The sequence below is a fragment of the Cryptomeria japonica genome, chromosome 5 (genome assembly GCF_030272615.1).
Source record: "Cryptomeria japonica chromosome 5, Sugi_1.0, whole genome shotgun sequence".
NCBI classification, from domain to species: Eukaryota; Viridiplantae; Streptophyta; class Pinopsida; order Cupressales; family Cupressaceae; genus Cryptomeria; species Cryptomeria japonica.
Genome location: NC_081409.1, coordinates 721,826,848 through 721,842,471, shown reverse-complemented (window position 1 = coordinate 721,842,471; position 15,624 = coordinate 721,826,848). Strand labels below are relative to the sequence as shown.

Here is a 15,624-nt window from a genome sequence, read left to right as displayed (position 1 = left end):
ATTTAAGAAAATGTTTAGTGGATGGCGGGGTTTCTCTGCCCAACATTTGTTCTTCCTGTTCTTTAAAGAGGTATCTGGGTTTTCCAACCAAATCACAATTCATTTTTTTGTCATCTAAAGTGAATATAATGATGGTCCTGTAAAAGGAAGAAGGAGGTTTGCTCAATTGTAGGAAATACGTTCGTAAATAGCATAGAAATAGGTTCACACAAATGAGGAAAATAGACAATAGAGGCTACCTTGTGTTCCAAAAGTATCGACAAGCATAGTTTGTCAACAAAAGGAGAGAAAATATCTTCAATGTCTCCGCATGTAATAAGTCAGCATACTTAGGTGGCAAAATGGCCAACAACATATACATGCCATCAGACAAGACTATTTTGTATCTATCATTGTCATCTGGATCACCAACCATTTTTTCAAATGACAAGAGCTGCAGCAATGGGGAAGGGATATCATCTCCAACATTCATAGATTGGATTGCATATGGGGTAAGCTCGAGGTGGTCGTTAAGCCCCTACAAGGAGAGCACAAGAAGACTGAATGCATATCTGAGGGAAGTTTCATAGCAGCAATGCAAATCTGGTAAAAGAAAACTATGTTTGGCAATATATATATATATATATATATATATATATATATATATATATATATATATATATATATATATATATATATATATATATATATATTCAAAGATGGTGGAGCAATTTTGAATAAAAGAATGGGTCCCTGTATGTTTGAACAAGTCATTGGCTGTACGAGTTTTTTTTTTTTTGCCAATGGATGGATAGAATATATATCTAGACTGTGGAACACGGGAATGATGACAACTATGTAGATGCAGCAAAACATGTATACAGGTGATGTTTTTTGTGTGCTGTTGGAACACCCAAAACAATGCTCATATCTTAAAATTTGAAACAACATAGAACGGATTAGCTTACCAAAGTGTTTGGGGGAGGCTGCTGTGATGGAGTAGGAGAGCTGGCAGAAGATGACATAGTGCATAATGCTCTTCACAATTCTAGGAAATAGATCTTTTGTGAGAGCACACAACGTCTATAGAACAATAAGTAGCATAAAGGAAGGTTGAATAGCATATTCAAATAAATCCTCAGAAGGAAAGTGCAACATTAAAAATAAACATTCATAAATATTGAGATTAATATACATGCAAACTATAGATGCAAATTTTGAGCGACCAACAAATTGAAAGATTTGTTTCCTATTTTTCCAAGGTGGCAAAATACAAAATTATAGAGTGCCCAAATTAGAAATTTCAGGGCAGCACATTTATCCATGTATCCAGTGCCTACATTGCAATTCATTTATTATGCATGAGCTTTGGAAGCCTCATTTCCACAAGGTTATTGGAAACAATTTTTGCCATGCTCATTTTTTAAAAGAACCCGGAATCTAGACAATTTTCTAGGCATAAATGCCCAAACAGAAAGCTGATAGACATAGACATTTTTAATATATATATATAAAGCTATATATTTGCATGCACAAGCATAGAAATCCATATACATGTGTATGCAAAAACATAAATATGGATGTATATATATACATACACATATACACATACATAGATATGTATGTATGCAAATGGATATATAGATGTACAAGCATGTATGTATATATGGATATGTACATAAGTATATATAAACATAAACATATATATTTATATATGTATACATAAATGCATGCACACACACACACACATACATATATATGTATATAACTGTCTACAAAGCCATTCCACAATTTTGGTAAAAGTATCAAGCAAGAAGGTTCATTAGTTTTTAAACGGGCCTATCTGGGTGAAAAAACATGTAATAAATAGAAAATTATCAATGAAGGTACAATTCGAAATAGCGATGCGGGTCTAGACAAATTCTAATTTGACTGGACTTCTTGATTTGGGTTGCAAATGTACAATTCAAAAAAGTTTCGAGTATATGTTTTTTGTGTGGATTGAGATCCTAATTAGAGTTCTTGTATTAACAGATTTAACTGTTTGGTTTTTATTATTCTTATGACCATATAGCTGGATATAGAAATTAGAAAAATACATTGGTTTTTAGGCTTACAGTGAATGACAATGCTATTTTTATTTTTTTATTATATCTCATGTTCAACAAATAGCATGCCCATAGTAAAATTTTGTTAGATATCTAAACATGTAGTTTTAGTTCTTAAATGAGAAAAAGTAAATGGTATAGCAAGGATTTGATCTATTTCAAGTATAAATTTAATATAGAGTAGGTTTAAGTTTAGTTCAATCGAAATGAACCAGAATTTCAATTTTAGTATATGCAAAATATAAGACATACAACTTCACAATTTGTAGCCAGAATTTTGTTGAGGAGCTAAGCTGTATAAGAGATTCTTAAGTGAGAGCTATGAATAACAAAAGTGGACTCTAAATATCACAATGGCTACTTTCATTATAGTTCAAACACTTGAAGTGTTTTCGTATAACCAACAACGGCTCGAGACCTATGGACCATATCCCATATTCAAGCTACATCTTGTAGCCAATCATCAACTTGAAAATGGCATTACAATCCCAATTACAATTACATTGAATATTCGGATGAAACTAAAGTTTAAGTGACATATTAGAAGTAGTTTTCCATCACTTAACACAAACTAACCTCTTTTGCTTAAAAAAGCTACTGACCTTTGTTTTTTAGGCTTACAATGAACGACAATGCAATTTTTTATTTTTTCATTATATCTCATGTTCAACTAATAGCGTCCCCATAGTAAAATTTTGTTAGGTATCTAAACATTTAGTTTTAGTTCTTAAATGACAAAAAAAAATGATATAGCAAGGATGTGATGTATTTCAACTACAAATTTAATATAGCTACATTTTGCAGCCAATCATCAACTTGAATATTCGAACGAAACTAAAGTTCAAGTTGTTGGTGTAAATAAATATTCATTTTGGATATTATTACACTTACTTAAGTTAACTTAGGATAATGCATCTCTTCGTAGTTTGGATTTGAGACACTTAGGGAAGTGTGCACATAGGGATAGAGCTTGTAGGAGAAATTCCACCTTTTGTGGTCTTATTTTGCTGTTACACTCCACATTCGGTGGGTCATCCACCTCTTGTGGAATATTATATTATTTCTCCTACCTACCCCTAGTATTTCTTACCTACCCTTGTTTTTCATTGAGCCACATGTCATATTTGTGTGCTCATGCATCCATATGGCCTTGCCTATATAAGCAAGCCTATATTCATTGTATTGGTTAATCTAGTTGATCATTTGCATATTGATGAGAATACATTTTGTTCTTGTCATTCTATTGTCTCTTTTTATGCTTTTCATTGTGCCCTTGATCTTGGCAAAATCCTACACAAGTGACATATTAGAAGCACTTTTGCATCACTCAACACAAACTAACCTCTTTTGCTATAAAAAGCTATTGTGCTTTGTTTTTTAGGCTTACAATGAATGACAATGCATTTTTTAAATTTTTATTATATCTCATGTTCAACAAATAGCGTGACCATAGTTCTTAAATGACAAAAATAAATGATATAGCAAGGTTTTGATCTATTTCAACTACAAATTTAATATAGGCTATGTTTAAGTTTAGTTCAATCGAAATGAACCAGAGTTTAAATTTTTGTATATGCAAAATATAAGACATATAGTTTCACGATTTGTAGCCAGAATTTTGTTGAGGACCCCAAAAAGTTTGGTCTTTTACAATATAGATTTCAAGAAGTTGTTCTATATCTAATATTGATATTATTTAATATAATTTTACTAACACATACTTTACCTTCTTTGCTTAGATATGTGTATCCATTAGGGGGTCTCAATTTTATTTTTTTTATATCTATTTGTATTCGATATCACACCATTTCTAGATATGGGTAGGTATGTATTTTTATAATTTCTATATCCAGTTGTATGGTCACAAGCATAATAAAAACCAAATAGTAAAAATGCCAGATATGGGTACATATGTATTTTTATAATTTCTATATCCAGTTGTATGGTCACAAGCATAATAAAAACCAAATAGTAAAAGTGCCTTTGTGATAAGCATGCCACTAGCCAACAAATCAAAATCGTTAGCATAGTCTCGCAATCAGAACTAAAGGCAATCAAAATTTTGTAGAGGACCCCAAAAAGTTTGGTCTTTTACAATATAGATTTCAAGAAGTTGTTCTATATCTAATATTGATATTATTTAATATTTTAGTAACACATACTTTACCTTCTTTGTTTAGATATGTGTATCCATTAGGGGGTCTCAATTTTTTTTTAATATCTATTTGTATTCGATATCACACCATTTCCAGATATGGGTGCGTATGTATTTTTATAATTTCTATATCCAGTTGTATGGTCACAAGCATAATAAAAACCAAACAGTAAAAATTCCAGATATGGGTACATATGTATTTTTATAATTTCTATATCCAGCTATATGGTCACAAGCATAGTAAAACCAAACAGTAAAAATGCCTTTGCGATAACCATGCCACTGGCCAGAAAATCAAAATCGTTAGCATGGGCTTGCAATCAAAACTAAAGGCAAATAATATCTTTACAATATAGAAATCTACAGAACAAAAGGCAAATAATAGTTCTGTCGATTTGTGGCTAATAAATTGATGAATCTTTCCTTAATTATTAATTTTTTCTTTGATTGCTTAAACTATTATTTTAGATTGAAGTGTCATAAAAAGAGAACAAAGATACCAATGGAGTGGGTTCTTCTTCGCTTTTCCTTATGTGTCTATTTTTTTAGGTTTCTGGGCAGGCAATAAACCTAGTATTAGCCACAAATCGACAGAACTAAAACCCAAATAATTTGAAGGCCGCAAAACTAAATATCCTCCTGAATGCCAACAAATTTTTTTAATCCACCAAAACAGAAGGGAAAACCCTCAAAATGGCTGCAATTGTTATGAAAATTTTGGAATCACATTTGAAAAATAGCAAAGAATACTCTCCAAATGTCTGTTAAACAGAGAATAAACAAAATGGAAGCACCCATCTCTTCTTGGGTGGCCTCCCTTAAGACCCTTTTTTTCCCAATGCTCAAAATGTTAAACGACAATTCTAGGGATTTTAGATGGTTGTGGGCTACATACCTGGGAAAAATGGTTTTAGCCTGATCCTTTAAACACTTTCTTGTTTTCCATAGAGATTGCAAACATAAAACCTATGGAAACACAAAAACCAGCATTAGACAGTAGTCAGAAAGAAATAAATTGTACATAAAATAAGATTAAGAGTTACCTTAAGTCAAAAAAGCTTAAACGCTAACTACAGATCACAGGAAATCTTCGGACACCCTCTTCTTATCCAAAACAAAAAACTCACAGCAAAGTCACTGAAAACTAAACACAATACTAATATACCCAACAATGGTAAACCAAACTCCACATAACAACACAATCGATGAAACAAAAACCTCTAAATGCCCTCTTCTCTTCTAAAAAACATAATAGAGCCAGACAAATAGCAATGATGTTTTGAATACTGTCCACTCTGCAGGCTAAACGAAGATATTCTTCACTTCAAGTGAACAAAGAAATACGCAGATACTCTTCACTGGAACCGAACAAAAGCATCGAAAACCATTCTGCAAATATTTTTCATTACAAATGGATGAAACTGCTAAGGCCAAGCAAATTAATTATGTTGTTCAAAACCATTAATGCCCAAGGCAAACGATTTAATTTCGTTGTCAGTGAAAATTAAATCCACTTCTCGATAACATGTCATGCCAAATATATTTTTGTAAACTAATTAAAAAAAAGGCCATAAATTATATAAATAATAATCTTAATTAAAATACTACATATTTATGACTTTTTAACACAATTTCCAATAACTATTAAAAAAACACGGCAAAACACATCGATCGGAAATAGGGAATTCGATGCACTGACAATTTTCCAGGTATAAATGCCCCCACTAGAAAGCCTATTGGCTTAATAATAAAAAAAGGTGGATGTAAAAAGTTTGGCCCACTAACTCATGTTCCTTTATCCACAGCGTAGCACTGTCCATACACATTTTTTTATATTTAACTCCAACCTTTATAGTTGGAAGATATTTATAGGTATAAATGTATGAATAAGTATATATAAGTTTATTGATTGGATATTAAATGTTCTTTTGGCAGTCACTTCTTTATATATATTTTTTTAATGTATCATTTGAGGCTCTACAATAAGATAAAGAGATGGGTCTAACATCTAGGACATATCAAGTTTCATTATTAATCTTATTAATGGGGAGTAAAATGTTTGGAGGGTAAGAGATATTAGTTGTTGGCATTTTATAATCTTGTTTAATATTTTTTATAAGATTATTGTGAAAGTCTTGGTCATTAAGATTAAACTCGAGGTTCAGGAAATTGTTAGGGTTGAATAGACAAGATTCATCGTTGGTAGATTTATTCTCAATAACCTCATGCTTGCATGGGAGACTACATTGGGAGACTACTGAATGGGCTCAACAAATAGGACAAATTGTCATTCTGATCAAATTTGACTTTGACAAGGTTTATGATAGAATTTGTTGGAGCTTCATTCTTATAATGTTTCAATGGCTTAGATTTGGTCCTAAATTTGGAGCTCATGTTTAAAATGCTTTTTCAAAGCACTAATAATATGAATCTGATCTCAAAAATTTCTATCCCTAGTAATGTAGTTGTTACTAATTCTCACTATGTTGATTTCCTCTTTGATTCTATGAATGCTTACTAGTTGTCTAATCTTGATAGAATATTAGATCTATAACCACTACTCCTTTTCCTTTGATATAGATCCTGCTTGATTTTGATCAATGGTTACCATTAAATCTTATTGACACTTCCTTGACAAATTTTTAGAGATCTCATGGAAAATTGACTATGTGCAAACTCATCTTGATCTTATGGATAGGAAATTACAAAGATGTGCCTCCAAAATTTTCTTTAAGTTTTTAATTATTTTGTATCCCCACTTATTGTCCAATTGACCAATGTGAGTTTTACTTCAATAACTTTTTAAAATATTTGGGAGCTAATGTAGGCCTTTAATTAGCTTCTCCTTAATTAAATTTGCCAATAGGTTGCATGTGCCATTATATTGAAACTAGTCAATTGCTTGTATAACTCTAGATACTTTATATTGTACCTATTTTGAGATACTTTTGGTAGGCTTCATTAAAAAATGTGCATTTTCTTTTTTTGAAGGTGTAGTAAAATTTCATTATAGAGACCCTTAATTTAGCATGGGGATGAAATGGCATATTTTAACATTTATTTATGATCCTCAAGTAATCACCAAATAACTTTGTTGTATTTATTGGAAGTGATTGTATTAAAATGCATAATCTTATGAAACATGCAATAATTTTGAAGACCATACTTTTGATGCTTGTGGTTTGAATTGAATTAATTATTTTTTGTTATTACAAGATTTAGGAATACTAGCGACAAGTGTTGTCTTGATTGCAATCTATATTGTTCTTCTTGTTTAGGAGGGAATCCAAGATCCCATCTATAATTAGACCTTGATTATTTAAAAAAAAAAAAGGTACATAACTTGGAGTATAGAACTTATCTACAATTGATAATGAGATGAGCAACAAATTTGTTTGGGTCTTTATTCTATGTATAAGAATCCTCATATTTTTGCCTTAATGAACTTATTCATGAAAAATATTTTACAAACTCACTGAGTTCCTTAAAGGAATTAATGGATCCCTACACAACTTACTAAACTTATCTAAAACTATCCCTTCAAGCATTTTAAGAAAGATGCTCATGAGTACAACATCTAAAAGAGAATTCCCTAATAGACTTTACATAGGCTTTACAATGGACATTAGGATCTCCTTCCCCTTGTACTTCTAGTAAATCAAGTAAAGGCCTAAGTAATGTGAAATTCCTAATCAGGTGATCTAATAGTTTTTTGAGGTACTCAAGATTATATCTTATTATTTAGTTATTTGAGTGATAGCATATTTAATTGAGATGGATATAAGGATTAGAAAAATATATTGATTAGATGTATTCATAATAACCCTTTGCAAGTCAAGGAAACAACTTCTCTCATCACATCATACAAGATGTCAAGAGCCTAATTAAGTTATTCATATTAAGCTCTTTGTAAATGAAAAAGAAAAAACTAAACACTACCAAAACTATATCTACCAACAGTACAACCATGACCAAGATTCCCCCTAGAAGAGTTGTTCGTGCTTATTATGAAAACTCCTTGAGGAGGAGGAAGCGATCCACATGATTAATCTTCCTCATCGCTTATTTAGTCGGTCTACATTTTGCCCCAGTAGTCTAAGTACTAGTTCCTTGAGCGAAAAAATGTCACCTTGTAAAGATGTACACATCAATAAGATCCACTACAGTGGATAGATCATACTTAGCTGATATAGTCTTCTAAATACAAAAAACAACTTTCCCCCACATCTTCTCAACAACTAATTCGGCATCCTCAAAAATCCTATGATTCCTCTACACAAAGCTATAGTGTTAGCTAACTTGATTGGTAAATATTATTGATTCTCTTTTACACAAAGTTATAATAAGACAAAATTTGTCTTGTAACTTTTTTTATATTAAACAAAACAATTAAATAATGTTCACATCAAGAAACATAAAATATGAAATGAATCATAAAATATATTCCAAAATTTAAAAATAAAAACTGACATAATTTTTTTTAAAAATTAATTAATTTAAGTAAAGTGTAATAAATATTATATATTTATAATATAACTCATATTTCCACAAAACCTACTTCTCATAGAAGAAGCAAGATCAATGCGTCTTTCATAAAGATGTGACACTTTTGAAGAAGGTAATCAATGTAACATTCGTTGGGAAACAATTCTGTTAATAGAGTTTAAAATTTTAAAATTAAAATATCATTTGTTTTTCAATGGCAGTCATGTCTGTAGTGTATTTGTCTTTATACATTGTTCAAATTACAATAGTTAGTTGTATGTACGTGATATGATTATTTCCATCTGTTCTCATTTTATTTTATATATTTATCTAAAATTGTAGTCTAATTAGAGTAGTTAAATGTTCACTTCAACATGTGTTAAACAATGACTTTGAATGATGTCTTCATACATTGTTCAAATTACAATAGCTAGCTGTCCATCCGTGATATGATTATTTTAATCTGCTCTCATTTTATTTTATATTATCTAAAATTATAGTCTAATTGGAGTAGTTAAATGTTCACTTCAACATGTGTTTATTGACTTTGAATGATGTCTTCATACATTGTTCAAATTACAATAGCTAGCTGTCTGTCCATGATATGATTATTTCAATCTGCTCTCATTTTATTTTATATATTTATCTAAAATTGTAGTCTAATTAATGTAGTTAAATGTTCACTTCAACATGTGTTTAATGACTTTGAATCATGTCTTCATACATTGTTCAAATTACAATAGCTAACTGTCCCTCCATGATATGATTATTTCAATCTGCTCTCATTTTATTTGATATATTTATCTAAAATTGTAATCTAATTAGAATAGTTAAATGTTCACTTCGAATTGTGTTTCATGACTTCGAATGATAAAGAACAGGACAAAGAATTTTGAAAAGCAAATTTAATAAAATATTTTATGTGGATGCTGTTTATTCGGCAGTGGACTGAAGTACTGAAATTAGGGAAACACTGTGGGAGGATGATTAGCATACATAGCACATTCTATATCTTCTGTTTGGGGGTGTAGAATCAAACAGACACTTGTTTATATCAAATAAAAATAAATATCATGTTTAATTCACGCATGGTGGTTGATCCCTCCGATGGAACTTCAAAAAGTTTTTCAATTCCTGTTGTTCAGGAATTGGCATCTCAGAACCTACACAGCCTGCCTCAAAGGTATATCAGAACAGAGAAAGAGCGCCCAAATAACTCGACGACTCATCAATTGGATATCCCCATAATTGACATGGGCATGTTTTTGAGAGATTCGGATCTTTGCAGGCAAAAGGAATTGGAAAATCTTGGTACTGCATGCCAGCAATGGGGATTTTTTCAGGTGTGCACATCAAAAATGATTATAAATTATGTTATAGACTAGCAACTGTGAGAAAGTAGTATTTTATACACTAATTGTATTGTGTAATATTTTTTTATACAAATAATGATATTTATCATTAAAAAATGTTTCAACTCTCTATATAATTTATACTAACATTGTTATCATTGCACTGTGCTGCTCTGTAAGCCCTTATTATATTATTATTTTGAGGATGATTGTTTTAGCATCCTCCTGTTTATTACTAATATATGATGTGGTTTCAGTGTTATATTTTGAGGTTTTTTTTTTCAATAAATGACCATGACTTTGAGGTCGTTTTTTAATAAATGACCCTGGTTATCAAATAAGATGGTTTTCTGTAAATGTATTGTAATTTTTTTTTTTTCGAGAATAAGAAAAATTTAGAGTAATATTTTTAATAAGAGAATTATTGTTTTAATTTTATGAAATTTAAAATAAATATTAAAAAATAAATTATTTTATTAAATTATTATAAATAAATAATGAAATCTTTATGATAGACTTAATATTGATTGAAAATATTACAATTATTTTTCTTCAATTTTGAAAAATAAATATAAATTAAATATATAAACCATATCAACAATTGAAATTGAATATTTCTAAACAAACCCACCAGAAATTAAATCTTACTAAATCTTACTGAGTGTATGGCCATTATCTTTGTCGGCACAAAAGCTGCTACCTTAGTTTACTTCAAGAAATTAAAAAAAGACGGGGCAATCTTGGAGGCCCTCATTCTTTGTACAGAAGTGAAGTTTGAAAACAATCCTCTGTAGGATATGGGAGTCACTTTAAGGATCCTTTGTAGAATATAATAGTCATCTATATGATGTGGCATGCCAGTAATTTACAAGCTATTTATTTTAAATTAAAACGGAAAAACCTTTATGATTGAGTTAGGTTCCAAATTATCTGTGTCCTTTCAACATGCTTACTTTGCTAAGATAAGATAATATGTATGTTTCTGGCAGGTTGTGAATCATGGAGTTCCTCTGTCTCTCTTGGAAAAAATGAAGGATATTGTCAGGGAATTCATTCAACTACCCTTGGAAGAAAAGCTCAACTACAAAATGCAAGAAAACGAAGACTATGGTCAGATGTTTGTAGCCTCAGCTGATCAAACACTTGACTGGGCAGATTTATTGTTCTTGACAACTCTACCTCTAGAGAATAGGAAAATGAATTTTTGGCCAACAAATCCAACAGATTTCAAGTACCTAAGTATTTGTTAATCTAGGCGATCATAAGTACTTTAAGATCTAGGTATCCTATTAATTTATATATGATTAAGAGCAATTTATTTGCCACCACACCAAATCTATTTTTAGCTTTACAATGTCAAGGGATAATTTTCACAATCTTCTTTTTTTTCAAAGAATAGGGTAAACATCAATTAATCATAAAAGAGAGATATAATGTAAGAAAGAACAGCAACTAGGAAAAATCTTTCAATAGAGATAACTAGCTACACAATTCTATCTTCAGTAATTAATTTTTCCAAAACTTGAAAGTAATATACAGATAAGAGTTGCTAATCCATTACATTTCAACCTTCCATATATTCAGATGTTCATTTAACCAGGCAATCTGCAACTCTATTCTACTCCTGAGGAATATGATAGAAGGTAACATTCTCCAAGGAATCACTCAAACTGAGAAACAATGCTAGGTGCCAATTAACTCTATCCAAATTCTGCTTATTCAACATATCAACCACCACTTGTGAGTTAGATTCACAAGCAATCTTTCTCCAACCAAAGACACACTCTTTTTCCATAGCTTACAGAACAGCAAGGGCCTTCATAATACTATTCGAGTTTGCCCTCTATAGATAAGAAACGAAAACAATACATTTGTAAAACTATCTCTACCAATACCACCAATTCCTGCATGACTTGGATTCCCTCTAATAGAGCCATCAGTATTTATCTTCAATACTCCTTGAAAAAGAGGAAGCCACCACCCTACATGATTAATTTTCCTTTTAACCTATTTACATTCATTACGCCTAATAGATGCAGATTCATGCTGAGTAATTTTCAACTTACTGATTATGACTACATCCCTGGATCCACTAAACCACAAAGATCACACTTTGAAGAAACAGTCTCCTGAAGCTGAGCAATGATCCTCTGCCACAATTACTGAACCGCCAATATCTACAGTCCATAATAGTGTTTGTAAGTGCTTTTGGTTATAACTATGTAGTAGTTTTTAAGTAGTGGCCTGAATCATTCACAAACAATATAATATCTATCTCAAAAGTGTGCCGAGAAACTTCTGAAATTGTTTACAGTCCACCAGTTATGTGGAAGTTGGAACATAAACTTTTAGGCTGACCACCCACATTTTCAGAACTCTACATCTAACATTATCAGTAAAAGATTTCTTAGATGAAATCTCTACACAGACTGCCATTTGGCCTTTAAAAACTCCCTCAACCATTTCAGATGTTAAAGAGTGTGAGTTCGTTAGGTGATGCAAACTATTATACCTCCATTACACTAGCTACTGAAGTCTTGAGCCCATAAACTTGCCTCCTTTTTCATATGTAAACGTGTTTCTTTATCGTATTTTATGAAATTGTATAATAAAACAGAAGAGCCTCCACTGTGGGACTGCCCACAAAGAGCTATGTAAAACATTCAGGTCTGCTTTCCTTTTATTGAAAACATGACCCTGCACCAGTGACATGGAATGCAGACAAAGAAAAGAACGAAACAAATATATGGAAAAAAAAACTCTCTTTTTTATTCAAATGATTTGCTGCATATAAAGCAGAGGCATATAGAAATAGACTCCACTAATCTTGCCATGGATGAGAGATTTATTAACTGAAGTCTGAAACAAGACATCAGAAATTAGGATTTTACTGACTGCAAATGGACTGGACAAAATACCATTAATTTAGTACCTAGTGACCGATTCTTTACTAATCTAGACTGTCAGCACTGTCAGCAATGGCAGTTAATTATATTCCACACTCCCACTTTGGCCAACATATAGTAGTTTTTAGTTTGTCTTCATAGTTTTTGGATTTAACTGTATGATCAATTTTTTTCATCAATGTTTCCGATCATGTTTCATGATTTATTAATATATTATTATTTTCTCCTTTCAAGATTATTCATCCTGATAATAGATCATAGAACATGATCTAAAAAGTTGATAAAAAAAATGATCACAAAGTTAAATCTAAAAACTATCAAAACAATTTATCATGATTGCTGAAATTTCATACATTTTTTCTGGTCTCTTAACACAATTCATGTTTGAACTTTAAAACACTTTTGGTGTTGGTGTGGTGGCCGTAAATTTCAGCTCCACTTCTCCATTTTTTATTTTCTCTTAAACAAACAAGAAAGTGGTGCTGGATTCTATATGTTTTGTTGTCACATGGAACCTGGCATCTCTTGTTAGAGCTACACAACTTTTATTATCAAAGTATATGATAGTGAGTTGTCGTGCTCATATCTCAAATCTTTGAGCAACTTTCGCAGCCAAACTCCTTGCTTCATTGCTGACATATATTAAGCCTATATGGTGGACAAAGCAACAATTGGTTAGCTCTCATTTCCCCAGCTGAATGAGCCATATTTAATATAAAAAGAATTCTATTATCAACATCACCTAGCCAATTAGCATCACAATACCCTGCCAATCAACATCACAATACCCTGCTTCTCGTACAAAACATTTTTCCTTGAAAACAAATTCAATGAAAAGCTGCCCCTTTAAAATATTTAATTGTCTCACGCCGGACTTTTTCACCGGCTGGGAAATTTCACTGTTTGTCGTCGCTCGTGAATTTGACACTGAGCTTACATTATATTGGGTTGTTGGCAATCTCAGTCTTAGTTTGAAATCATTACATCGCAAGCCGCCAGACAAAAATCAAATCATTGGAAATGCTGCAAAGAAAAATAAAATCATCTACACCGCAGATTGTCAGGATCGATCTCATTTATTAATGTCACCAAAGGAAATAAGCCATACGACTTTGACTCGTCAGAAGTATCCTCACCCTCTTCCCACGATAGCCATATTTTTCCTTGTTCTTGCTTACTGTGGACATGATAAAGTGAGAGCCATATTTTTCTTGTTCTTACTTACTGTGGAGACGATAGAGTGAGGAAAACATTTGTCCATTTACCTATTTCTCCATCCCCACTTTAACTATTTTTCGAAAAAGGATAGTTATATTTACAGGGTTACTAATAGTAGTATCGGTAGAAAAGAATGGTAGATTTATTTTCATATTAGACTACTTCATCTCTCAAAATAGTTGACTTGTGTCTGTACTTTGTTATTTTTATATTTAATTTTTATTTATTAAAATGTATTCTATGCTAGTATTATAATGATAAATTTGTTGATCGTAGTGAGATACATTCATTTAGTAGTGATAATTCTATCGTTTAATTTGTTTCTATCTTTTTCTGTATTATATTTTACATATTATATTTTATGTTATCATTTTTTATCATTTGCTCTTATCACAAAAGATTTAATAAATTAGATGTATCAATAATAGTTATAATTTAGTGGAGGGAAAGTTAGATATTATTTTATGTTCTATTTCACATATCTATTGGTCACACAATGTTAAGCATCTTAATTACACAAATCTTTTATCGTGTCTTTTATGATCAAATTATGATGCTTATTGTTTAGATTCAACTTATTATATGGTTATAATTCCTCTTAATAAATCATGATCATATTATCATGGTTAGAGTTTCTACTCCAACATTTCTCTTTCCTTGATTCACCCCTTTCGAGACAAACAATTTATTTATTTCACCAATCACTTTCAACCGTTTTTTGTAGTTCAAAGTTAACTCTAAATGACAACAGTAGTTATTTTTTCTTTAAGTTGTGTTTATGATCTAGACAAGCATTCTTGTTCATACACATCTACATGTTTTTAACCTACCTACATATGATATTATAATGTCTATAGAGTGATTGAGATACCAACATGTGGCACACATCCCTTAAGTTAGCTATATGTATCACCTATACAACTTGTGTAATTAGGTACATTAAGAAATGTCTATTCCTATAATGGGTTTACTCGCTTAACATAATGTGTATTCCTATAATGGGTGTATTCATATAATGTGTATTCCTATAATGGGTGTATTCATATAATGTGTATTCCTATAATGGGTGTATTCCTATAATGTGTAAAAACATGTAGCTTTACTGTTGTGCATGCTAACCATCTCTTGAAGAGTGATATCATGGTAAGTTCTCTCATAAAAAATATTGAATGAATTTTCACTATATGAAAGAATTTTTCTATTTTATATATATATATATTGAATATTGGCCTATAAATTTTTTATGTCTTCTACATAAGCTCTCCTTTACATTATTTTATTGTCCTTATTATATGTGTAGATTATTATTACATGGTCACTAAAGTAGATAACATTTTAGAGTAGAAAACATATACTTGACACATACACCCATAATTTTATATTTCTTTGTTCAGAAATCATATCAACTTTGTGCTATGACA

The 15,624-nt window shown here is 31.0% G+C and overlaps 1 protein-coding gene across 1 annotated transcript; it reads left to right on the top strand.

Annotated features, from left to right (window-relative positions):
* The first annotated feature begins 9,815 nt into the window (after nucleotides 1-9,815).
* On the top strand, nucleotides 9,816-11,329 carry LOC131855864 (S-norcoclaurine synthase 1-like). Its single transcript, XM_059220915.1, has 2 exons — nucleotides 9,816-10,070; nucleotides 11,069-11,329. Exons 1-2 carry the CDS (start codon nucleotides 9,816-9,818, stop codon nucleotides 11,327-11,329), a joined length of 516 nt encoding a protein of 171 aa, XP_059076898.1.
* Nucleotides 11,330-15,624: the final 4,295 nt, after the last annotated feature.